Raw genomic sequence first — 25,341 nt, forward strand, 5'->3', positions numbered from 1 at the left:
ATGCAGCAAATCGGGAGGCTGCCTCAAGGGTTTGTTTCCAATTTTTCTCATAATACCTAGCTAGGCGTTCATAAAATCGTGCTTATCCAATTGGTTTTCTTTCTTTTTTTTTCATTTCATGTCCTACAAGATTTCCAACTCAGTCCGCCCAGGCCTTGTACACGATCCTGGCGCCGTACGTGTCTCCCTTCTTGAGCAGGACCATGTTCTTCCACTCGGGGACGTTGGCGGCGTTGACGTAGCGAGCAGGCTCGCAGCAGAAGCCGGCGCGCGAACCACGGGCGGCCTTACCGTTGACCTCGGGCACGTCGATGCCAGAGCCTGTGTAGACCTGGAAGGTGGGCTCAGTGCTCAGGACCTCGAGGTTGACGCCGGCGCCGGCGTGGTGGGCCCGCAGGTTGAGGTTAAGGGGCTCGGAACGGGTGTCGAGGGGCACCGAGGAGGGGTCCGTGTTGAGAACGAAGCAGTGGTCGATGTTGGGCTCCTTTGCGCCCATGAGGACGGCCTCGTCGGCGTTGACACCTGGGAAGGGCTCAATCTTGCCAGTGGGGATGAGGCCCTCGTCAACGGCGAGGTATTTGTTGGTCGGGAGAGTGATGTTTGTACCGTCGATGGTCTCCTGGCCGCTGAGGTTGAAGTAGGAGTGGTTGGTCATGTTGATGACGGTCTCATCAGCGCCGTCGATGAGCTTGGCCTCGTAGTCCATGGCAAGGATGGTGACCTCCTTTCCTTCAACCTTCTGAATGCCAGTCGTGTAGACGACAGTCACCTCGACGGTGCCAGGGTAGCCCTCATCGCCGTCCTCGCTGGTGAGGGTAAAGGCAACGCTCTCGCCGCCCTCAAAGTTCTCAATACCAGGGACCTCACGGAGGCCAACAGGCTTGGGGCCGTCCCAGACGCGCTTGCTCCAGCCGACCTCGCCGCCGTGGAGGTGGTTGGGGCCGTTGTTTGCGGCGAGGGTGTACTCCTTGCCGTTGAGGCTGTCGAGGCGGGCACCCTTGATGCGGTTGGCGACACGGCCTACGGTGACGCCAAAGTAGGGAGAGTTGTACTTTTCATATTCCTCCTGGGTGGCGAAGCCCTGGACAATGTTGATACCCTTGACGACCAGGGACTGGACGATGGCGCCGAGGGGAATGAAGGAGATGGGAGCGTCGGCCATGATTGAATGATATCACTTTAAGGCGGGGTGATTGTGATGATGGTGGGGTGGTTTGGTATGAGGGGGGACGATGCGAATGTATTTATGTTTTCTTTCTTCTTCCACCAGCACATAGAACGATGAATGAAAGAGAAAAAGGAGATCTCCCGGTAATCTGAGATGCGGTGAGGTTTTAACCACTCGTTTCTGCAACACTGGGCTGCGAGGCGTGGTGGTACTCGATGGAACGAGAGGGGGGATAAATGGGAAAAGCTGGGGACCCATCATGACTCTTGGAATTCAGGCTAAACTGCCAATGGGGACACGACCCGTGGGGGAAAGCTGTTTCTCGCATGGGACATGCCTGGGAGCTTCCTAGCTCTTCTCTTGATAGTGAAAATTGCTGTGAAACCATCCAATCCGTGGATGGCATGACATGATGTCTGACAGCTTCACCGAGTTATGGCCATTGTTGCGGGGTGGCGCGCGTCATGGCTTCTAAGCTGCGGGCTTCTCGGTGTGAGTGGCGCGGTTGCAGCTGGTGCTTGCTTGGCTGCTTTGCCTTACCAGGTACGGTACAGCTTGCGCGGCTCGAGCTCCGACAAGATGGGATGCGGCCAGTTCTGTCGCTAGTCGAGTTGAAGGTGTCGCCCAAGAAGGCATCTCATCCAACCAGCTCATCATCGTCATGATGGAGCTAGGCCCACGGGTTCCACAGGTTCTCATGTAACTTACAGAATAGCTTCTGTCGTGTCATGTGATGTGTAAACACTTGAAACTCGACTTGACTCGGCTACCTAGTAGGAATCACGGCAGGGTCAGCGTAACTCATATCGCATCAAGTTCTAGTCATCAACGGTTGGGTCTCAAAGTCATGTTATAGACATGGCGCAGTCGATGCTGCCCTCCAATTATGTACATATTTCAGCTTGAAAGCGCCGCGAGAAATGCAGAGTGGTATCTTAAAGCAAAGCAAAGTTTTCGAATCCCTTTCATCTCGTCGACTACCATTCCAGTCGGTCGTCGCACACCAGCTTGACGTCGAATCGCTCCTCGCCCTTCCATACCTTACTGCCGGAGTTGCACCCGGCCACAATCGTCCGCAGGTCGCTAATCATGCCTCCAGGGCCGCTGGCGAAAACCGTCGTGGGACCTCTGACTGTGGTGCTCACAAAGTCCTTGACGAGCTTGGGAAGGTTGGGGTGTCGGTCCTCGTCGACGGTGCCATGGCCAATCTTTGCGACGGGGACGTCAGTGCCGCACGCGCAGTCCTCGTCCACGTCCGACGATGATGATGAGCCAACCTGCACGGCGCCGTCGGTCGCGGCCTTGTCGTCCTTCTCTCGAGGCAGGGGGCCACTACCAGCGTCTCGTGTCGCGTACACTCGAATCTTCAGGTTCAGGGCCTTTCGGGCCTGTTGGAGGAGCTCCATCTCCTCGTGGACCCATTCAGCATCAGCGGCATGGCGAATGGCCCAGATGAGCATAATCTTTCGGTCTCGGGAGATGGGTGATCGTGCGAGTTCGAGGAGCACGGGGAGCACATAGGCGATACCAGTGCCACCGGCGACACAAATAATGTTAGTGTCGGGGGCGACCTCGTCCATAGTCTCTTCACCATATGCACCAGTGAGGATCACGGATGTCGTTGCCTTGTCAGAGCTCTCCAGCTTCCTGGCAGCCAGCTCGGCCACCTTCTTGGTCTCGCCCTTCTTGGCACGCATGATGTACGAGTGCTTCACGACGCCCTTCTCGACGACGGGGGCATTCAGGGGCGTGAACGGGTGAGACTGCCAGATGCTGCTCTCGGTGAAGCAGAGGTAGTAGTGCTGGCCTACCTGCCACGGGTCCTGGCTGTTCTCAAAGTCAAGTCGCAGGACATCGCCGTTCTCGGGGTCGGGGAAACGGGTGATGACGGCCTGGGAAGCCCGGAAGCCCATGCTACCATTGGGGAGATGGTGATAGTGCAGATAGGCGGATCGAAGGAATCGGAAACCACGGTCGACGAACCACAACAGGAGGGCGGGGAGGAGGAAGCACTTGAGGGCCTTCCAGTGAGCCCAGCAAGCACCGATGTAAACCATGGCTAGGACGTAGTGAGACTTGCGGAAAAACTCATAGCCTGTCAGACGGATGCCCCAAGGGGTGCTTCCTAGGACGAGCAGAGTGAGCAGAATCATGGCCACAATGCCCCAAATCATGTAAGTCTGAACGATCCATTCAAGACCAACTGAAGGCTGGGGCTGGTACAGACGAATCTCGACGATGCACCAAGCAATGGTGTGGAGGGCGCTCTGGATGAAGATGATGTAGCCCGACCATCGGTGCAAAAAGTTGAAGCTCTGGTAAGGGACTCCAGTGATGAGGGAGAGGATCGACTCTCGGCTGGACAGAAGGATAGAGAGAGGTGTCAAGGCATACGCCAGAGTACCGATACGGTCTGACCAGGGGCCGAGAGTTGTGCGGGTGTTGTAAGTGCCCGGCATGTCCTTGACGGGGGTGATCCATTTGCGATAGGACATGCCCACGAAAGTCCAGATGGTCAGATAGCCCAGAAGCGTGAGCATGATGACTACCTGAAGACGAGTAGTGCGGCCAAAAATGACCCGGGCCGCGTCCGGGAGCAAGTACTTGCGCGTCATGGCAGCGATGCTGCGACGGACCTTGGCGAAACCGGCCTTAGGGTTCATATTTGAGATGGTAGGCGGAGCCGACGGCCGGCCGACATGTCGGAGGATACCCCAGACGAAGAGGATGGCGAGGATGGTGCCCCAGAAGATGCCCGTGTAGAGCATACCCAGGTCGTGGGCATAGTAAACGAGATCGAGATACTCGCAAGAGCCCTTGTCGTTTGTGCAAGGGACAGCTCGGTCTGCGTATCCCCAATGAGGCTCGAGGGATTTGGCCTCGCTCATGTTCTGGATGTGGCGAGCACCCAGCTGGTGTAGGGACGCCATGGTGAATGATTCTTGTCCGACGATGAGTTTGGGAGGAACGTCAAGAACAAGGAAGGTCAAGTCGCGTTGACCGTGGACAAGAAAATATATGGTCAGCTCCCAATCCAGTGGAGCAGTGGTGCAACAAGCCGCGAGGGACAAGACGGATCGGCAATGGCGAACAAGATGGCGACGGACGTGATGCCATAGAAATAAGAATCGAACCGTCGGCGGCGTCCCCACCGAGGAGCCAGGTTGGCGGGACTGAACAAACGAACGGCGTCCATCATTGAGCGGGTTTGAGGATGGATGCTCTGGTATTGCCCAGGATAGGGCGACGGAGCTGAGACCCTGGACGCGGCAGCCAGGCCGGATTGGGAATAAAGCTCCTACTTATTTGCTCAAACTACGGGTGGAGGATTGGTCAGGCTGACCTTGATGAATCGACGCAGCCCAGAAAGAGGGAAAAGATGCGCATTGCGACGCTGCGCTTTGTTGGTGATGTCCATGGCGAGACGATAAAGATGGAGTTGAGCAGGAATGAGCACGTTTTCCCGGGGTCTACGGGTGGGGCCGTCCGACCTCCGGCTCCACCGGGCTCCGCTCTTGGAGAATCAACCTCCGCTCTAAGATTCTTGGCCTCACTCTCTGTCGGGTTGTGTCGCCCTCGTATCATGTATTAAAATCCATTATTAATAACTGCAGAGTCGTCTTTGGCTCAGTTAAGAGCCTCTCCTTGTCTCTGCGGCTGCATCGCTTCCATCCTTCTCGTCCCGAGTCTTGGAACCAACTCAATCCTTCTCACCAGGGTCTTAATTGCTGGATTACCCCCCAAATCCGTCCGTCTTCTCCACATTACCCATACTGGAAGTTGGCCGACGAACTCGGCTCTGGGTCTTGAGACGTATTAAACACTCACGCCCACATTCAACCCCCCGTGGCTGACCCGGCTCCAACCATATCGTCTTGCTATCGTGTAGACGGTCGTTGTCTTGCACCTCACTCCGGCTTATTATCATTGTCTTCTTTACAGCTCGTTGCGGACGCGCAAACAATCATTCAAGATGAGCCACGACATGGGAAGCATGGATAGCGGCGGTGCCGCGTGCAAGGTGGAGGTAAGAACATCCACAAGCATCATGGACGGCGGACTTACAACCTCATAGATGCTTTGGAACTGGAACACAATTGATGCGTGCTTCCTCGCCGAATCATGGCAAATCCAGAACTCGGGCATGATGGTTGCCACCTGCATCGGCGTCATCCTCCTAGTCGTCCTTGTCGAGTTCCTCCGTCGCATGGGCAAGGAGTATGATGCTCTACTACAACGGCAATTCCACCGCCAGGCGACAACTCACGGCGTCGCCATGGCCGCCGCGGGCTGCACCGGCGCCGTCATGCCCACGCGGCAAACCCTCACCTACCGGGCCTCGCCTCTGCAGCAGCTGGTGCGCTCCGTCATCCACGCCATGACTTTTGCAGGCGCCTACATCATCATGCTGCTCGCCATGTACTTTAACGGATATGTCATCATCAGCATCTTTATCGGCAGCGGCCTGGGCAAGTTCTTTTGCGACTGGTTGGTGGTCAAGATTGATCTGGAGGGGCTGGAGGGTGATGAGAGCAAGCCCAAGGGTATCGAGGAGACGACGGTCTGCTGTGGTTGATTGGGGTCATGTTGCGGAAGTAAAAAGTTGTTTACAGGATTGGAAGCCTTGATGCTTCAGCTGCATTGTTTTAACGATACCCTTGGGGGAGAGATCATTTAAAGTACATATTAAGCATTCTGGAAACATGATGCTGAAGGATTAACGAACCTATGAATCAAACTAGACCACTGAATCATTCCTAACAAGAAGTCGAACTCGGCGAGTCAACAAGGTGCTTACCCTGGCCAGTGAAGGTATCATGACAAGTCATCTTTCAAAGTCGAGGCAGAGCCTCGATCGGAAAACACCAACAGACCCAGATCGGGACCCGGGGCACGCAACTACCGTTATGACAAGGTCCCGACTCAAGATCCAGATGCTTCCGGGACATCTTTGAGAGGAGCCTAGTGTTCGGTACCGAAAAGAACATGCATGGCTAGACTTGAAGGCGCCTGCATGGCCAGCTAAACCCGCTCACGGCCCCCACGAACCGTTTGTGGCGCATCTGAGATCTTGGACGCTTGTAAGGATTAGAGCACAAAAAGATGTGATTATTCCCAAGACTTTGATCGATTTGAGCTAGTTATGATTGGGGCGTCCAAAGCTGGGCGAACCCTTGACACAGTAGTGCGCCAGGGATCTTGGGGATGGATGTCGTTGGACAGCATTTTGGTGTGAGGACGTGTGGAGCGCACTACCAAGGATAACTTGCTCATATCCCGCTCAAGAGCAAAGGCGAATATTCTCATTGTAAGGGACAAGACGAAATCTCGTCTTCTCATGAATCTTGCCACGATCAGGGCGAGCTGGGCCAGACTCCCAAGGGTGTCGCATGAGACAGCCCGTCATCTATCTCTGATTAGATAGGGGATCGAACGTTGCTCGTCCAAGTCAGGGCGGCCTGAGACGAGAATCGTTGGTTCATTTCGCCTTCAGGAGCACACCCTAATAAATACATGCTCAATCCCCCTCCAACAACCTTATGACCTGAGGTGATTTGCTTCCAGGCGTCCCTTGTCGCCGTCAGATAGACCACGCCATAGCCCTGATCAATCGACCACATCCAGCCAACTCGTAAGCCTTGCTTGCATATGTTGTTTTTTGCTTCGAAATATATTTCTTCGAGAGCCTACGAAGCTTCTTCTTCTGCTTCCTTTCTTCTTTAATTCAGACTCAGCATCTGCATCACATTCACTCGCCCATCACGATGTCCTCATACTCTAGTTTCTCAAGCTCCATCTCGGGGTCAGCATCCAGCTCTCCGTCCTTGTCCTTCCGCTCCCATGTTAGCTCGCAGAGCGACAGCGAAAGGGTGGGCGAGGAGATGGAGATCATCAAGACGTGGTTTTCAGTCCTCAACGACGAAGAACGAACAGCCGCCCTCACATCCATCGCCGAGCTACCGTGTCTCCGCGAGATCGAGCCTTTGATCCAGACCCTCAAGGACCGCAAGCGGGACCTCTGGCGTCGACAAGAGGAACTCCTCATCCAGCCGGGAACAAAGCCCAAGTGGCCGATGCCGGTGTTCCCTCACAACTCCCAAGACCCTAGATGGGTAGCCAAATGGCTCCGCGCGTTGAGGCTGCACAAGTACGAAAGGTGCCTGACTGGAATGTCCCCGGCGCAGGTTTCACGTCTAAGTGATGAGGATCTGCAACAGCTGGGTGTTGACACTGTCGGCGCAAGGACGAAGCTGCTCCGAGTGAGTGTTTCTTGATGATCGGCAGAATTTGTATCATGTCTAACAATGTACAGGCCATCTCAACTGGATGAACATCATATAATACCTTAATTTCGCCCGCGAGACGGGCTGGTCAAGGCAGCTGAGCTGTCTACAAACACGAAAACGTCCTCGAGACGACCGCTACCACTTGGAACAGCACTTTCTCTCAGAAAGGGGGGCAGCGATGAATCACAGCACCAAAGCAAAGACCCCATCGCCAGGGTCAAACATGGGAAGGCCGAGAGTTCAGGTCGATGCCTTGGTGATGGGTGGGCTGAGGTCTGGCGGTGGTGGTGTTGATGTGGTTTGACACGGGGAAACAATGGCGTTAATCTGGGCGGAATAAATGAGCTACACCCCATCCGGCACAACACAGCCGTCGACAGCCCTGCGGGAGCTGTCCCGATTTTATTAGATACCTTGTCTCGTACCAAATTTAGCCGTCAAGGCATATTATCTGAAACATGACGTTGGGGGGGAGATCTACGATGGGATGCTTGCCATGAGATCGGGCTCGGTCTGGATGGGATGTGACGCTGAGTGAACGCCTTGTTGCCCAGGAGCAGGTGGTCACCTGCTGTACATGTAAAGCGAATCACGAGGCCTGCCAGCGTGCCCAGAGTCTGCGCAAGTAAAACAAATCTCACCTAGATCGGTGCCTTGTCTTTGACAAACACCGCACGTTTCCTCTTCCATTCTCCTCCATTTCCCTTCTAGGTTAATCCGCTCTGGATTGAGGTGACAGCAGCGGGTGGTGCATGCGTGCGTGCGCAACCCCAACAGCTAGCACACAGCACAACTCAGCTCGGGCGGGCCCTCGTCCTCCAGCCGACCAAACGGTCGAGTCCTGGCCGCTTCTGACTCTTATTAAACAACGGCATTGAACCATGGCCGCCGCATCACCACAGAGCCTCAGCACTCCAAAGCGCAAGCGAGGCGAGCAGCTATGGCTCTCGCCAATTCAGTTCTCCTTTGAGGTCGACCCTTCGTCTTCATCTTCCGCCGCGAACCCCGACGATGGCAGCAATAGCCCGCGCTCAACCGTCGCCCACAAGTTCCGTGGTCTCGCACTGGAAAGTGGGGGCGGGGCAACCAGCAACGACAACGACGACAGCGATGTCCACGAATCTGCTAGGAAACGACAGAGGCCTGATGAGATGATGAGAGATGCGCCTCCTACCGTCCAAGAAGTCGTCGATCTGGACGGCAAGTCATTTCTGCCTGCTCGGGAGCCATCGCCAGTAGCCTCACGCGGGGCCCCGCGGGATAAGGCGGAGGAGGATGGTCAGCTTGCCGAAGCACCAAGGCCGGCAGACAGTAGCCTGCATCATGCATACCCGTCCATCAACCGGCTATCCGAATCAAAATCTAAGGCCAAGAAGAGAACAGGCTCACCACCGTTGCGCATGAAAAAACCATCGAGACGGCCATTTGACGATGGAGACGACGACGAAATGGAGATTGTCGAGCCCGTCAGAGCCGCACTGACGTGGCACGAGGACGAAATCACAATCTACGACCCCGACGATGAAGATGACGACGGCACTGGAATCAACGGCATCGGGTTCAAGCCAACACCTGCGCTGGCACAGGCCCGCGCCATGAAGCGGAGGCAGCAGATGGCCGAGTATCGCAAGCGAGAGGAGAATGAGGCACGAGCTCGACGCAACCAGCGACGACGCCGCGGACCAGGAATCACCATTGGCCCAGAAGAAAAGTCACCGTCGAGAAAGGTCAGGTTTATGGACGCGGATGCTCAGAACATTGCTATTACGACGGGATAATGATACTATGGCTCATACTGGATGGACTGGGACTGGACACTCGGCAGGCGGAAGGGGACTATTCCGACATTTTGCTTAGGCGGCTTCGTTGGCGTTTGTTATTTCATCAACCTTGCTTGACAAATTTGCGGTAAGAAGCGTTTTTTGGTTCAACGACACGACTTCATAAGTTGCTTTGACGGTTCACGAACGGCGGAGGGAAGATACAATCGCAATGGCTTCATCAGTCCGCTTTATACCCTGGTCTCTGAGAGATCACTTACGTAGGCATCACGGTTAGGTACCGAATTCACGTTTTACACCTTTTATTCTTAGTGGGCTCTTCTGGCCCTTGAATCTTGGCTCTCTACTTTGAGCATCTCCTCCTCTTGTCCAGAACAGTACCCAAGTAGACGGTACACATAATACTTTTACACAATGGTACATGACGCCAGAAGATCGGTTCCAAGTTCACCAGAACTTGTACCAGGCCTTCTCTGCGGCCTTCTTCTCCGCCTCCAGCCGCGCGTGCTCTTGTCTCGCCTCCGAAATCTTCTTTGCCTGTTCCCTCCGGTTCTCCGATACCACTTCGATATGTCGCTTCATTTGTCGTCGCTCCTCTCGGCGGAGGTACTGGCACCATTCGTAGGACGCCATGCTTCCGAGGACAAAGACTCCAACGGCCCAGTTTGCGGCGCTCGTAGCGTTTCCTACACAATGGTCAGGCCATGATTGTGCGAGGTGCAAGTCGGTATAGGGTCGACTCACCTCGGAGGACAAATCTCAAGCCTCCAATACCAGCACCAGATGCAATTCCCGTGATGAATCCTTGTCGAGCGCACGGCGTATTGGCAACGTTTGCAAAGTCGTCCTTCTTAATCATGGACACGGCCTCCGAGATTGTCGGCCTCGAATTGGTGGACGTCGCTCCATTCTCGCCGCTGGCCGTGGCCTCGTTCTGCTCTATGGGTTTCGACCAGACATGTAGTGTCTTTTCGCCGGGCTTGGGCTGCCCATCATCCTGGTTTGAAGCCATTTCTGGCTACCTTTGCGGCGCAATTGGTGTCATGAATCGGGCACACAGCCAGAAAGTCGTCTTTCTCACATGGGCCGACCCAATGACGATCTCGAAAGCCCTGCAGGCCCGCCGGTTGCCGGTGTGGCCCGTGCGTCAGGGCGTTGCGTTGCTCCGTGGGAAATCCATTAAACTCATAGTGGGGCGTTACCGCGTCGCGAAGACGCGTTTCGACGCGCCTCACGTCTCCCCCCAAATGAAATGTACCAATCTGGATCAAGTCTTTTGGCCTGCCCTTGCACTTCTTCTACCCAAGTTTCCACAGTCGCTCCGCTTCTACGGGGTCCATTGTTGACTTTTTAACCACGTTTTCCATCGTTTCCTTCCACGTCTTTTCCTTTTCTTCCCATTCTCTTCCCCTTTCATGACGCTTCCCAGCCTCCTCGCATCATCCTCGGCTTGCTAATACCATCCCTCCTCTCCAGGGAGCCTCTCCCAGAGGATGCCCAACACAAGCCTTCGTCGCCCTCAAAAGGGCTTTCGTCGGGGAGGAAAGGTTGCCTACCATGGCGCTCGCACGCGGACATTCGCGGCCTCGTCGAGAAACGAGGCCACCTCGGCCGACGAGAAGTGGGAGCGTACCCGGTTAGCGCACACCATTGATGAGAACATGGGCTTTGGGCGTTATGAGAGCGGCAAGAAGAAAGAGGGCTGGCTGGTCAACATTCAACCGACATCGATCGAGGACGAGCGGATACCAGGTGGTCGAGCAGCAGTTGACTGCTACTTCATCGAGGAAGATGGCTCGACCTTCAAGGCGACGGTGGAATACGATCCTTACTTCCTCATCGCTGTGAGGAAGGGCCACGAGTCCGAGGTGGAAGAATGGGTCAAGAGAGTTCCTGGAGGCGGCGTCATCAAGTCGATTCGACGAGTTGAAAAGGATGATCTCAACATGCCTAATCACTTGGTTGGCTACCGAAGGACTTTTCTCGAGCTGAGGTTTGCCAATGTCAACGACCTCATGGCCGCGAGGAAGGACATTATGCCCATTGCGGAGAAGAACAAGAAGAACATGAATGCTATGGATGCCTACGCCGAGGTTGCAGCGTGAGTTGACCTCCTATCCTGACAAATGCCAGCTAACAAATCACAGTGCTGCGAACGGCGATTTCGACCTTTTTGATGATTCACGAGATGACGACCGACAAATGAACAACGCATTCGCAGATGCTAGTGACTTTATTGTTGATATACGAGAATACGATGTTCCATACCATGTACGAGTAATGATAGATATGGGTCAGTATTCTCTTTCCTTTCAGTTTGACTATCTTTACATGATGTTTGCAACCCAAGTATTTGCTACTTCAGAGCCTTCTACAGGCCATGAGACCACTATTCACCTTTGCCCTGATTCAGTTTACTCTCACCATCTTTGTTGTACTCGAATTCTTGTTGAACCCTCACTTACCAAGAGTCGCAGACGTACGAGTAGGAACTTGGTACTTCGTGGAAGCGAAGCACGGGGTAACCAAGATTTCTCCCAACGATCAGAGATCACTTCCAGCGGACCCTGTGGTTATGGCCTATGATATTGAAACGTCAAAAGCTCCTCTCAAATTCCCCGACGCCGCCGTCGATCAGATCATCATGATCTCGTACATGATCGATGGCCAAGGGTTTCTAATCACCAACCGAACAATCCTCTCCGAAGACATTGGCGACTTTGACTACACTCCCAAGCCAGAGTACCCGGGTCCTTTCATGATCTTCAACGAACCTGACGAGAAGGCCGTCATCGAGAGATTCTTCCTCCATATTAAGGAGGCACGCCCGACTGTCATTGCAACATACAACGGTGACTTTTTCGATTGGCCTTTCGTAGAAGCCAGAGCTAGCGTCAACGGCATCGACATGTACCACGAAATTGGTTGGAAGAAGGACAGTGAGGATCAGTACAAGTGCAACTACAGTGTGCACATGGACTGCTTTCACTGGGTCAACCGAGACTCGTATCTTCCCCAAGGTTCCCGTGGTCTCAAGGCCGTCACAGTCGCAAAGCTTGGATACGACCCTGATGAGCTTGATCCCGAGCTGATGACACCGTATGCCACCGAGCGGCCTCAGACTCTAGCCGAATACTCCGTCTCAGATGCCGTGGCAACATACTATCTTTACATGAAATACGTGCACCCCTTCATCTTCTCTCTCTGTACCATCTTGCCGCTGGGCGGTGACGATGTGTTGAGAAAGGGAACCGGTACTCTCTGCGAGATGCTGCTGATGGTGCAAGCGTATCAAAGAGAGATCGTGCTTCCAAACAAGTATATCACACCGAAAGAAGCCTTCTGGGACGGACATCTCCTTGACTCAGAGACCTACGTCGGTGGTCACGTCGAGAGTATCGAAGCTGGTGTATTCCGAGCTGATATCCCTGTTGACTTTGCCGTCGAACCCAGTGCCATTGATGAGCTTCTCAACGATCTCGACGCCGCTCTGAGATTTGTCATCGAGGTCGAAGAGAACAAGTCATTTGATGATGTTGAAAACTACGATGAGGTCAAGGCCCAGATCGTCGAAAGACTGAACAAGCTCAAGGAGACACCAAACCGCAACGAGAGGCCACTAATCTACCATCTCGACGTTGCTTCCATGTACCCCAACATCATGACGACAAATCGATTGCAGCCCGACTCGATGATTAAGGAATCCGACTGCGCTGCATGTGACTTCAACCGACCAGGAAAGACTTGCGACAGGAGAATGCCCTGGGCCTGGAGAGGCGAGTACATCCCAGCAAAGCGAGACGAATACAACATGATCCGACATGCACTCGAGAATGAAAGATTCCCTGGAAAGCATCCCAATGCCCCACAGCGGACGTTCCAGGAGCTGAGTGCGGATGAGCAAGCAGGTCTTGTACGAAAACGTCTCCAACTCTACTCTCAAAAGGTCTACCACAAAATCCACGACTCAACCACCATTGTGCGAGAAGCAATCATCTGTCAGCGAGAGAACCCATTCTATATCAACACTGTACGAGACTTCCGTGATCGTCGATACGATTACAAGGGCAAGGCCAAGGTCTGGAAGGGCAAAACATCATCTCTTCAATCATCCGGCGCGCCTTCAAGTGAGGTTGAAGCTGCAAAGAAGATGATTGTTCTGTACGATTCACTACAGCTTGCCCACAAGGTCATTCTGAACTCGTTCTACGGATACGTCATGAGAAAGGGTTCACGTTGGTACTCCCTCGAGATGGCTGGCGTTACTTGTTTGACTGGTGCCCACATCATCCAGATGGCCCGATCTCTAGTTGAGCGACTTGGACGACCGCTTGAGCTGGACACTGATGGTATCTGGTGTATGCTGCCCGCGACATTCCCAGAGAACTTTTCGTTCAAGATGAAGGGCGGAAAGAAGCTCAACATCTCCTATCCTTGCGTCATGCTTAACCATCTCGTCCACGCCAAATTCACCAACCACCAGTACCAGACTCTGGTTGACAAGAAGACGCTCAAGTATGAGACACACAGCGACAACTCCATCTTTTTCGAAGTCGACGGTCCCTACAAGGCCATGGTTCTGCCGACATCAAAGGAGGAAGACAAGAACTTGAAGAAGAGATATGCCGTCTTCAACGATGATGGCAGTCTTGCTGAGCTCAAGGGTTTCGAGGTGAAGCGTCGTGGTGAGCTGAAGCTTATCAAGATCTTCCAGCAGCAAATCTTCAAGTTCTTCCTGGAGGGAACGACCCTAGCTGAATGCTACGGTGCGGTCGCCAAGGTTGCCAACCGCTGGCTCGATGTCCTCCATAGCAAGGGTACTACTCTAGCGGATGAGGAGCTGATGGAACTCATTTCTGAGAATCGAAGCATGTCCAAGACACTCGAGGAGTATGGATCACAAAAGTCGACCAGTATCACTACGGCGAAACGTTTGGCAGACTTCCTGGGCGAGGGTATGGTCAAAGACAAGGGATTGAACTGCAAGTTCATTATCTGTGCTCGACCCAAGAATGCACCCGTTACCGAACGAGCCGTTCCCGTGGCAATCTTCTCTGCCGAAGAGTCAGTCAAGCGAACGTATCTCAAGAAGTGGTTGAAGGAGGAGCCCGCCGACACCGACCCTCGAGCACTACTCGACTGGGACTACTACCTTGAGCGATTGGGCTCAGTCATCCAAAAGCTCATCACCATTCCCGCTGCTCTCCAGAAAGTTCGCAACCCAGTTCCCCGAGTACCACATCCGGATTGGCTTCAGAGGAGGATCAACATCAAGGATGACAAGATGAAGCAGAAGAAGCTCACCGACCTGTTCAAGAAGAGCCCCTTGGAAGACATTACGAACATCAACGGCACTCAGATGAATGATCTCGAGGATTTCGGGAACAAGCTCTTGAAGCCCAAGTCAGTCAGCTCGGCTGTGGCAGCCTCTCAAGCTGCAACGACAGTGCAGAAGCGCAAATCCCCAGAGCCTGCAGAGAATACCGATCCCATGGCTGCGCTCCCCAAGGTTATGCCGAGTCCTTCTGAGAATTACGAGGCGTTCTTGATGTATCAGAAGAAGAAGTGGAAGTTGCAGAAGCAAGCTCGCATTCGCAGACGACAACTCTTCGGTGACCGACGAGGACACGCCGGCAACAACATCCAGCAAACGTTCATGAAGCAAGCCCATGTCACATACATGAACAACTGGCAGGTTCTACATCTCAAGGCTACCGACACGCCTGGCATTGTCACGGCACATGTCCTGATCGATGCCAAGATTCACACGCTCAAGATCAACGTCCCCCGTCAAGTCTTTCTCAACCTCAAGAGCAAGGATTTGCCTGATGTTGAGGTGGATGGCTGCGAAGTTGAGCAGGTCAACTACACTCTCCCCAACGGTCACCCTTCCAGTCATCTTTTCAAGTTGACGGTGCCAGAAGACATCTATTTCAATGAGAGTGAAAAGTTCTCTCTTCTGTTCAACCATCCTAGTGTCGAGGGAGTCTACGAGAAACAGGTGCCCCTGAATATCCGAGCTGTCTTGCGTCTTGGCAACCAGTGTACCATCGACGAGACACAGGACGCTGTGCTTGGCAAGGGACTTGAGCAGGGCTTTGATCTTGCGGGCCTGAAGCGACCAGCCAAGCCACGGACATATCTCGACACGTCTCCCCTAGCTTACATCTACATCTCTCACATCACGGCGGGCGAGCGCCAGATCTTTGGCATCTTCTCAACAACCAACGATCAAGCTCATGTGGTGATCCTGCAGAAGAGCAAGGACTCTGGTCAAGATCTCCCCAACATCACCAGGATGTACTCTGAAATGCTTGCCCGACGAAACGAGGAGGCGGCCGGCACCAACTGGCAAGACTGCTTCAGATACCAAGAAAAGCTGCAGTTCAAGATAACGCAAGTGACGACACGACGCAAGGCACATCTGGAGATTGGCGACATTGTCAAGAAGATGCGCAAGGACGAGCATCGACCGCAGATGATGGTGATCCAGTCTTCTCAGCGCAAGCTGCTGATCCACGATGTCCCAATCCTCGGAGACTTCCCTGTTCTTCCGCTGAAGTATGATGCGGCGGATAGCTCGTTACCACCCCTGGGTTGGCAATCGGTGATCGCCAAGCGACTCGTAGGCCATTACCTCGGCCTCGGATCATGGATCCTGCATCTCACTGCTCTAGCTCGTTATGGCGATGTGCCCCTGTGCAACTTGGAACGCGATGATCCTCGGTTCTTGATCGATGTTGCCTATGCTCGGCGCCTGCAAGCCAACGGAGTCGTCCTTTGGTGGTCTCCTGGTTCACGACCTGATCACGCTGGCTACGAAAAGGACGACCTCCTTGGACCTCTAGACACTGTCAAGATGCCAAGTGTGAACAATCCTGGAACCTTTTCATCAGTTTGCATCGACATTGATGTCCGCAACCTTGCCATCAACACCATCTTGACATCATCTCTGATCAACGATTTGGAGGGTGCCGACTCGGTCTCGTTCAACCCTGCCGCAGACGATTCCGAGACGCTTACCTCAGAGAGCGCGTTCGCCAATGCGGGCGTGCTCGTCCTCCGCGAGATGGTCAAGGCGTGGTGGGCTGAAGCCTGCCGTGGGAGCACCATGGCTGACGTCTTGGTGCAACACTTGGTTCGATGGGTCGAGAACCCTGACTCGTTCATGTATGATCGGGCTCTGCACTACTATGTGCAGATGATGTCTCGCAAGGCCTTCCAGCAACTGATGGCTGACTTCCGCCGCGTTGGTTCCCAGGTAGTGTTTGCCAACGCCAACCGACTGATCCTCCAGACGACAAAGGCTGAGGTGGGCAACGCGTATGCCTACAGTCAGTATATCATCAAGTCGATCAAGAGCAAGCCGCTTTTCCACTTTATCGATCTGGAGATCAAGGAGTACTGGGATTATCTTGTGTGGTATGATGAGTTTAACTACGGAGGCAAGGCGTGTCAGGAGGTGATCGAGGCTGAGGAGCAGAACCTCGAAACGGTCATGAACTGGCAGATGGCGACATTCCTCCCCGTGCGTCTGCAGCCGACATTCCAGGACTGGGTGATTGAGTTTATCCAGCTCATGCACCAACTCAAGCGGCCTCAGAACGGAGATCCAGACGCGACACCGCGGTTGACGCAACTTCCAAACAAGGGTTTGGAGAATCACGAAGGACAGATCATTCTAGGCAAGGCATTCGAGAAGCCTCTGAAGAAGGATATCGTTGGCCTCATCAACAAGCAGAAACGCGAACTACTCCATCCAGAGCTCGCCGAGGACTACTCGTTCCCCAGTCTGCCGGGCTCGCACCTCACTCCACGCAACCCCATCCTTGAGCTTGTCAAGTCCCTGATGCAAGTTCTCTCGCTTGACAAGAACATCACGCTCGAGGCGCGTCTGCTTCGCAAGGAGCTCCTGGCGCTCTTTGAGGTTCGAGAGTTTTCCAAGGATGGCACGTTTACCAACCCGTCCGAGAGCCTGCGTCTCCTGCAGGTTTCGTGTGACAGCTGTACTATGGCACGAGACCTTGATTTGTGTCGAGATGAGGATCTCTTTGGTGAAGGCACGGCATGGCGATGTGGCTTTTGTGGAAGTGAATTCGACCGTGTGGCCATTGAAGAGCGACTGCTCGGTATGGTGGAGAGTTGGGTTGTCGAGTGGTCAACACAAGATTTGAAGTGTGTCCGTTGTGGAGCACTGAGACTCAACGACTTTATGGAGCACTGCACTTGCAGTGGAGAGTGGAAGGAGATCGTGTCGAGACAAGATGTGAGCAAGAAGTTGGGAGTCATGAGAAGGGTAGCCAAGTTTTACGGGCTCAGGATGCTCAGCGATGTCGTGGAGGAACTGTATCAGGGTTTGTAACCGGAGTTTAAGGGGGCAATGGCATAGAACAAGGAGTTTGAGCTGGCATCAACGGGATGGAATAAGTCATGACGATATCAGGAGGGTATATATACATTTTGTAATAGAAATCAACAGAACAGTTCACGATGTGCAACCTCTAAACCAAGGCCACGGTTTCCAGCTTTTCAGTATCCCATATCGGTGTTTTGTCTAGGAAGCAATCTCCAATCAGCTGGAAAGCGAGATATCCCAGATGTTGTGGGTTTGTGTCTCGACGCAAAACATAGGGGCAGAGACCACCGCTCAGTATGGATATTCTATCACCGACTTGAGACTGAGGCGGTCCCAGGGCAAAGGTACCATCCCTGGTCATGATGATGCAGTTACCCGGGGCCGTCTGCTTAACTGTTCGACGCAGCTGTCTGATGTTGGGGTCCTTTCGGGCCTCCTTTGGGGATGGTATAGGGTTGGCTTCTGATTGTCTTGTGCATTCTGAGCAGGGATGTGTCGCGGATTGGCAGACGGAGCAGGGGCTCCTCAGCTCATGGAGCATCTTTTGACGATACCACACCTCCCAACCTTCCGAGTCTTGGAGGTCTTCATCTGCTCGAGTCAAGAGCTGGACTAGGATGGCCAGATCTGGGTCGTCATAGCGCTCGAGGCGACGAGCGTGACCAGACTGTTGATCGATCACAACTCCAAAGCAAAGCACGCGTCCAATTTGCTCTAGGCGGCTCAACTCGACATTCTTCCAGTCGTCGGGGAAGATCTTGTAGTGGGCAACACGCAGACCCTTGACGATAGCCTGCAGGTTAGACAGGTCTGGGGCGATGGGCTCCGAGACGTGGCGGACGGTGGAGCAGAATTGGGAGGGAACCTTGAGGCAGTTCTCGACCTTGGTGAAGTCGCGGACTTCGGGCTCGTGGTGCTCGTACCAGATGCGTCGGGGCTCGGAGTTGTCTTTGTCGAGGAAGAAGTGTTTGCTGTGCATCAAGGCGTTACGGCCGGCCTCGACGGCTGGGGTAAAGGGTTCGTTGTATTTTTGCTCCCCGCCTTGGTGTCTTTTCCACGAGTAGCTCTCTGCGTCTGCTGCGAGGCTGCTATAGTACTTGGACGGTTCCATCGGTACTGCCGGTGGGAGAGGAGCTTCGACGGAGAACGAGATGTTGGAGACATTATGGCAGAGACGTATCTTCCAGGCCGTGTTCTCAGTATCTGGAGTCGTGAAGCCGTCTGTCCAGTTGGGAACCCACGAAGGAAGATTATCTCTCGACTTGGCCACCAGGTCTGCAGAGGATATCCAGAACAAGCCCGTCTCCTGCATTATCAAGACGGCGACCCTACAGAAAAGGGTAGCCACCGAAGTGCTATAGTCGGTCCTGAGTTTGTAGTTGGACCCCATGCCGAGCTTGGTGAGTAGCCGAGCCAGGGCATAGATCTTGTCCCTCGGCTCAGAAGAGTGCCTATGTCGAAACGTCCGTAACAGCCAGAGAAGGGGACTTCCAAGTGACCGCTGGAAGTAGTCCAGGTCCCTCATCTCGGCGATGGACTCGTACCTCTGCAGCCGGCGGAGCTCGGATATCGTCTTGAGCTTCGTGACGAGGAGGCCGACGACCCTCGCGTTCTCAGCAGCCAGGTTTGGTAGTTTCGCCCCCACGACGGACGCGAGCATGTTGAAGGACATGGTGACCTTGCCGTAGCTGAGGACGAGCTCACGAGCTACGCCGACTTCCTGCGTGATCCACATGCGATCCCACCAGGGTGCGACGACAAACATGCGGAGCCACTCAAAGAGGTTTCGCTGCTTGAGCTCCATCTTGGGAGTGAGTCTCTTGGAGAAGAGGTCCATGTCTTGGAGTTTGGCGGTTAGGGTGGGTGATGAAAGGGCCCTTAATAGGCCAAAGATGCAGCGACACCGTTGATGAGCCGATATCTCTGAGGATTTGCTTGTCTCAAACTCTGAAAGAGAAAGGTGAATCTCCTCCCAGGCTTCGCCTTCGTCATCCGAGTACTCGAATGCCTCTAGAGGACCCAGCTCTTCAAGCCTTGTCTCGAAGCTGGCATGTTCCCTCAACAGGGGATCACCAACGTAGGCGCGAACCTGAGAAGCCCAGCCAAAGATGTCATTCATGAGACTGACCTGAGTGCTCTTGTCCTCCACATCCTCCTGGTCTATACACAGCGCATCCGCCCATACCGTCACAGGGTTACGAGTAGAGCGGAGAGTCCGTAGAGCGAGGTCGAGGTTGACGGTTATACCCCTCGAGAGGCCGTTGAGCGTCACTTGTCTGAGAGCTCTCCTGCTTCCCCAAGTGTAGGACAGGGCCGTGTACTCAAAGGTCTGATCCGCCTCAAAGAGCTCCGCCTGGAGTGCATCGTCCCACTTCCCGGGAAGAAGCTTGATCAGACGAAATCGTCCTTCAGGAAGCCTGTAGTACAGCCTCGGGGCCATAATCGAAAAGGATTCTTCAGCTTGTCAAGGAAGTTTGGATCTTTGGTATCACGATCCAAGGACGAACGCAGCAACATATGTAGGATGACCAGAGCGGGGGGGATTCGGCTACAGCACCCGTCTTTAACAGGCCTAGCAACATTGCAGTCAGCACTTGAAACAGGGAGGTTGATATGGTTCTGATTCGTCCATCGCCTTCATAGGGCTGAACTGGCTAGGCAGACTCGATCGAGCCCATAAGTTGGGGGCCAAATGGTTCGCCCGTGTCTAGAGGCCGCCGACACGCAAGGCAGCCATTGTAAGACGGTCGAGTTCCTTTTTTTACCCCTCTTCCAATCCCATTGTTCCAATTCTCGACGCCTCAAATTTCCCTCCCCTTTTTTTGCCTTGCATTCCTGTTCTCTTTATCTGTCCGCAATGAATCGCAAGAGAACCATCCGCCGGGCTGTGCCGCTCGACGGCCCCACTGCCCGGCCCCGGTCCGTCCCGGCGCCCCCGAAAGCATCGGCCAGCTTTGACTCCCCGGCCCTCGACTTTAGGCTTCCCTCCGAGCTTGGTTTTGGCTTCGACTGCTACCGCTCCGCTTCGCCCTCCAATCTGGACTGTGCGCCACTCCGGCTCAGCCACTGGGATTCGTCGTACTGCGGGAGGGAGATGAGCACCGTCAGCACTGACACGCAGTCGTCCTCCTCAGTTGGTTCACTGCTGTCGTCCGTTTCTACAGATACGGGTGACACTCTGACCATACGGAATGGAACTGTTCCGTCGAGGGGCCCGAGCCCGCTGCAGACCAGTTGCCTTGGCGACTCGGCGCACCCTTTCGTCTGCCTCGGGCCGCGATGCCAGGAGGCGTTTGCCTCGGATGAAGAGCTCAGGTGCCACGTCAAGTCGACCCATACGCACTCGTGTAATTGGGTTGGCTGTACCCATCCCAGCTTCTCAACCAGGGACGGCCTCATCTACCACGTCAAAGTTGAGCATCTCGTCGTCTGTCCTATCCCAGGCTGTGTAGAGTCTTCATTCCAGAGCAGCCGTCTCTTGCAGTCACATATAATGCTCGCTCATCCAAAAGATGGCGATGATGATGTAAAAGAGTGGCAGCTCCCTGCCAAGGTTGAGCCTATCGAGAACTCCATAGCCAGTCCGGTAGAGGTGGCCCGGCTCGGCAAGAGAAAGGAGAGGGATGGTGATCTTGACAACATCGTCGCAACAAAACAGATGTGTCAGGATAAACTACGCAATGTAGTCGAAAAACGTGCCAAGAAGAATGCTGGTAAGTTCCGTCCTTACTCCCCCTTCTCTCAGAGCCACCTCACTTACAACCAAAGGTACACCTCGGAGTGCAGACAGTCCAACTGACCTCGTCCGAGGCCGAGCATCAAGACTCATCGAGACAACAAGCTTCCCCCTCGTCTTCGAACATGCCATCCTCCCCTTCCTCTCCAAGTATCTCCCAGCTTGGGTCGGTCCCCGCCACGTCGTCACTGTCACCAGGGGCAAGACACCCCAGATGAAGCGTATCTGCATCATGAGCCCCAAGGCAATCTCTTTTGCCCGCAAGATCATCATTGCCAGCCACGTCCAGGACCTCATACCCGCGAGTTTCCTCAACCTTGTCTCCTTTGTGTTTGCAAAAGGCGAAGTCAGCCGCACTGTGACTTGGGCTAGGGGTTTGGGCAAGGACCACAAGGACGATATCTGCACGGCTAGAAACCCTTACTTCTTCCGGGATCCTTGCATGGGTGACAGCATCGGTGTCAAGGGGAACGATGCCTTTGAAGATAGCACGGCCACGCTGGGTCCTTGCCTCACCGTTGGGGGCGGCAGCTACTGGCTGGGCAACTTTCACCCCTTCATGGAGGCGTACCATAACCTCTCCCAAGTCCAGGTCGAGCACCCATCCTTTCAAGATCGCAAGCGATGTATATCAGAGGGTCACGATGCTCTGACACAGGCAGCCAGCTTCAGCCTCGGAAACCTCGAGGTCACGTCTGGGCTCAATCTCAAGACGACGCGCATCTCTCACGATCCTTACTGGGAAGAGTGTGAAATGGATAAGCCCCTGATCGTGACTGACTGGGCTCTCATCGCCTCCCGCTCCTCGCACGCCAACATGCTCCGTCGTTTCCCCTCCGACACTCTGCCCCAGGTCCGAGAAGCCATCGTCACCACCACGGCACCCATCATGCCTGGTGCCGATGTCCTCTCTAGCGGTCGAACCTCTGGATATCAACGCGGTCAGATAGGAGAGATTCCAGCTTACGTCTCAGGGGAAGAAAACGGCACCCACAAGGCCACTAGGGAGTGGTTCATCGAGGAGCCGTACCCTCAAGACAACGAAGACGACTGGATCCGTGGAGGCATCGGCGTCAACGGTGATAGCGGCGCGGCCATTGTCGACGCGAGCACTCATAGCCTCGTAGGCCAAGTCTGGGGACGAAACCACTATTGGGGTCCTGGCCAGCGAGTTACGTACTTTACTCCCATCGCCGATATCTTTGATGATATCCAGGAAAAGTGTGGCCAACAGACACGTCCCCAGCTCCCTCAACACCGTGACGAAGCCGACTGTATCCCCCCTTATCCCTCGTGTCGTCAGTGCTATGACCTACGAACCTACCTCGATAGTCGTAGGAGTTCACGTATGTCACTGCAGAGTATGATCATGGGCACTGGGGACGCCGACCAGGACCTCACCTCTATTGAGGCTGCCTCTGAGCTAGCTACTCCCAGAGACTACAACCGTTATCCAGGCGTCGAGGAGGCCGGTTCCTCCTTCAACACCATCGTCTCGCCCGCACCGGGGCCAGGGTCAGGAACCCCCATGATAGCAGACGCGAGGAGTCCATATGCCCTCACGCTAGACCCAGAAGACTTGTACGGTCCTTCGTTTGCCGCTCTAAATCAGCCGCAAAAGAGGAGAGCGTCAGGTCACACCAGCTGCCCGAGCTTCAACAAGCCAAAGAGACAAAGGGCTGGTGAGTAGCCTCAGGCGGCGAAACCTCCCCGTGCCATCTTCTTGGCCCGCGCATCACGCCGGTTATGATTCGCCCGAGATCCCTTATGGGCCTCCTTGTTCCTCCTGGCCGACTCAGTCTCCTTTTCGCCTGTAGGCCCGGCGACGTTGCCTCCTCTGCCACGACCACCTCGTCCTCGTCCTCGCCCGCGACCCCCTCTTCCACCCCGGGATGATCCTCCGTCGGCTTCACTTTCCTCCTCTCCCGATCCTGTTGGTGTTGCTCTCCAGGAGGTCCGCTCCAGTTGCGCTTGTTGGCCGGCAAAGGCATACTTTGCCTCCAGTCGTCGCTTTTGCTGAGGGTTTCTCACCAGCATAAGTGCCCATCCCTCGATGGCCTCGTCCGTCATTCCGGTATCTTCCCTCAATTTCGCTCGCTGGTTTCCTCTCCTGATGGCCGCGTCGCGATTAAATAGCTTGGAATCCATCTGGTACGCCCGGAATAATGTCTCCTCGTTACCATCATTCGCGCCATCGGCTTCCTGGTTCGAGGCATCAACCGTGCCACCCACATCCGCTGCGTCATAGGTATCGTCCCGTTCATCGTCATCTGAGTCAAATGCCGCCAGAGCAGAAAGAATCGCCGACTTGTTGGGCGCGTTTGCCTTATCCTTGAGCATCTCATCCGCGCTCTTCCCGGGCTTCTTTCCGAATGAAACCTTGGATACGTCCATGGATAGGCGGTCAAACTCGTCATCGTCAAACACATTATGCCGTGTTGGAACCTGAGGAGGCGTAGGACGTGGTGCAAGTTCCGCATGTCGTGGTTCAGTATGTGATGTCCTGTGCATGTTAGCCATGAAGGGAGACATATGCGTCCAGGGGACATACAAGGGCTCGCTGCGGTCTGCACTAGCTAGATGAGGTGGTAGACTCTCGCCTAGCAGATTTGCAACCACTTGTTCGACATCATCTCCATACTCGTCCAGACACTTGGCCACAAAGCCTGCTCCCAAGTCGGGGAATAGGTCTTGAACCTGAGTGATCTGGCTCATTCGATGAACATGAATATCTGCATCCACATCTTGCTGTGTTTCCTTGCCCTTGCCCTTGTCCACTTTTCGTCTCACCAGGCGCTTGGGTCGTACCATGGCGCCCTTCTTAAAACTTTCCAATGCCGTAATTCGTTTCTTCAAGTTATCCGTAGCCGCTCCTGAATCTTCTGCTCTTCGTAGAAGTATCTTGAGTAGAGGAGTACTTGTAACTAGTTCCGGGACCAAAGAGTCGTTAACGTTGAGAGGGCCAGCTTTGTGAGCGTCAGCCGCTTCTTTAAGCGCATATAGCTGATCGCTCAGCATCGACCACTTGGCCGGTTCGGCATCTATCAAGCCAACAAGACATAGATATGCCGTCGTCACAATAACCTTCCGCAGGGGCGGGTTCATGACGCGGAAGCACACAACCAGCCCATCGAGGAAATCAGCACCTGCGAGGAACAAGGTGCAGGCATCCGGTGAGGCGTGCAGCAAATAGTTCAGGCGTGTAAGATGAGCCTCGACGAGCTTCAGGTCGCCCTTTATCCCCGAGTCCAGCTGTGGAATGAGCTGCTTCTTCAAGGTTGAGAGAGACGACTCGAGTGGTGCGGCATGTTGCTGAAAGAGTTGGGCGATGAGAGGTGCTGTGAGTTTCCGTGGGAAGATCCTTGCAACATCTGCCAAGAATGGAAATCCCAGAAGCTGTGATGGCGGAGAAAGAGTAAGCACTCTAGAAGTGAGCTGGAAAACCGCCTTTGGTAGTGTCGTCGAGTGTGATTCCAGAACTGTGAAACCCGCATTGGCCGTCTCCTCTGCAAAAGTGGCCAGAAATGTGGCTACAGAATCATCGTGTGAGAGTGCTGCCTTAAGCTGCTTGTCGGGCAAAGCAACAAGAGCACGACACAGCGACGTCCATGCGTCGAGTAGAGAGTTCCATTCGCTGGGTGAAAGGTGTTGTCGCCATGAGGCCTGAGGGAAAGGTGCGAGGGGAGGTAGAGAGGACATGGCGGAGGGTGCCCCTCGTTGGGTAGGTAGGTATCTTGGAGATGGGAATAAACAGGCAGGGTGACAAAAATAAGTGACAATGCGTTAGAAACCAAGTCTTGCAGGAGAGGATTTTCCTTTATAGGCCGTCGCCCATAACTTGGATCAAAGCCGTGGCTGAATACGACCAGGGATATTGTTCATCGCCGGATGAATCATCAGAAAGTGGATGCTCACTGCAGGCTGACGATGGGCAGGAGGTGGTACAAAGGTGCATGGAGCTGCCAGCACCCATTTGGCCAATCAGATACGCATATTACACTTGCGCTTTACTA

At 54.3% G+C, this 25,341-nt stretch overlaps 9 protein-coding genes and 1 pseudogene across 10 annotated transcripts, besides 1 other annotated feature; 5 read left to right on the forward strand and 5 right to left on the reverse strand.

Moving 5' to 3' along the window:
* Positions 1-139: 139 nt before the first annotated feature.
* Positions 140-1,162, reverse strand: NCS54_00541500 (Hypothetical protein; the record flags this gene model as incomplete). The annotated part of the gene is made up of 1 exon (XM_053150920.1): positions 140-1,162. The coding sequence occupies one exon, from the start codon at positions 1,160-1,162 to the stop codon at positions 140-142; it is 1,023 nt and encodes a 340-aa protein (XP_053006895.1).
* Positions 1,163-2,145: 983 nt separating this feature from the next.
* Positions 2,146-4,098, reverse strand: NCS54_00541600 (Hypothetical protein; the record flags this gene model as incomplete). Its single annotated transcript, XM_053150921.1, has 1 exon — positions 2,146-4,098. One exon carries the CDS (start codon positions 4,096-4,098, stop codon positions 2,146-2,148), a length of 1,953 nt encoding a protein of 650 aa, XP_053006896.1.
* A 1,043-nt stretch (positions 4,099-5,141) lies between these two features.
* NCS54_00541700 (Copper transport protein) lies at positions 5,142-5,744 on the forward strand (the record flags this gene model as incomplete). The annotated part of the gene is made up of 2 exons (XM_053150922.1): positions 5,142-5,195; positions 5,244-5,744. 2 exons carry the CDS (start codon positions 5,142-5,144, stop codon positions 5,742-5,744), a joined length of 555 nt encoding a protein of 184 aa, XP_053006897.1.
* A 1,189-nt stretch (positions 5,745-6,933) lies between these two features.
* NCS54_00541800 (SAM domain-containing protein) lies at positions 6,934-7,499 on the forward strand (the record flags this gene model as incomplete). The annotated part of the gene is made up of 2 exons (XM_053150923.1): positions 6,934-7,428; positions 7,482-7,499. 2 exons carry the CDS (start codon positions 6,934-6,936, stop codon positions 7,497-7,499), a joined length of 513 nt encoding a protein of 170 aa, XP_053006898.1.
* Positions 7,500-8,336: 837 nt separating this feature from the next.
* Positions 8,337-9,233, forward strand: NCS54_00541900 (Hypothetical protein; the record flags this gene model as incomplete). The annotated part of the gene is made up of 1 exon (XM_053150924.1): positions 8,337-9,233. The coding sequence occupies one exon, from the start codon at positions 8,337-8,339 to the stop codon at positions 9,231-9,233; it is 897 nt and encodes a 298-aa protein (XP_053006899.1).
* A 450-nt stretch (positions 9,234-9,683) lies between these two features.
* Positions 9,684-10,248, reverse strand: NCS54_00542000 (Cytochrome c oxidase assembly protein COX20, mitochondrial; the record flags this gene model as incomplete). Its single annotated transcript, XM_053150925.1, has 2 exons — positions 9,684-9,922; positions 9,981-10,248. 2 exons carry the CDS (start codon positions 10,246-10,248, stop codon positions 9,684-9,686), a joined length of 507 nt encoding a protein of 168 aa, XP_053006900.1.
* A 466-nt stretch (positions 10,249-10,714) lies between these two features.
* Positions 10,715-17,598, forward strand: NCS54_00542100 (annotated as a pseudogene). The gene is made up of 3 exons: positions 10,715-11,337; positions 11,384-11,585; positions 11,650-17,598.
* Positions 10,715-17,598: a sequence feature.
* Positions 17,599-17,737: 139 nt separating this feature from the next.
* On the reverse strand, positions 17,738-20,032 carry NCS54_00542200 (HET domain-containing protein; the record flags this gene model as incomplete). Its single annotated transcript, XM_053150926.1, has 1 exon — positions 17,738-20,032. One exon carries the CDS (start codon positions 20,030-20,032, stop codon positions 17,738-17,740), a length of 2,295 nt encoding a protein of 764 aa, XP_053006901.1.
* Positions 20,033-20,449: 417 nt separating this feature from the next.
* NCS54_00542300 (C2H2-type domain-containing protein) lies at positions 20,450-23,018 on the forward strand (the record flags this gene model as incomplete). The annotated part of the gene is made up of 2 exons (XM_053150927.1): positions 20,450-21,305; positions 21,361-23,018. The coding sequence occupies 2 exons, from the start codon at positions 20,450-20,452 to the stop codon at positions 23,016-23,018; spliced, it is 2,514 nt and encodes an 837-aa protein (XP_053006902.1).
* Positions 23,019-23,020: 2 nt separating this feature from the next.
* Positions 23,021-25,027, reverse strand: NCS54_00542400 (Hypothetical protein; the record flags this gene model as incomplete). The annotated part of the gene is made up of 2 exons (XM_053150928.1): positions 23,021-23,831; positions 23,880-25,027. 2 exons carry the CDS (start codon positions 25,025-25,027, stop codon positions 23,021-23,023), a joined length of 1,959 nt encoding a protein of 652 aa, XP_053006903.1.
* Positions 25,028-25,341: the final 314 nt, after the last annotated feature.

The sequence above is a fragment of the Fusarium falciforme genome, chromosome 4, assembly GCF_026873545.1.
Source record: "Fusarium falciforme chromosome 4, complete sequence".
Lineage (NCBI taxonomy): Eukaryota > Fungi > Ascomycota > Sordariomycetes > Hypocreales > Nectriaceae > Fusarium > Fusarium falciforme.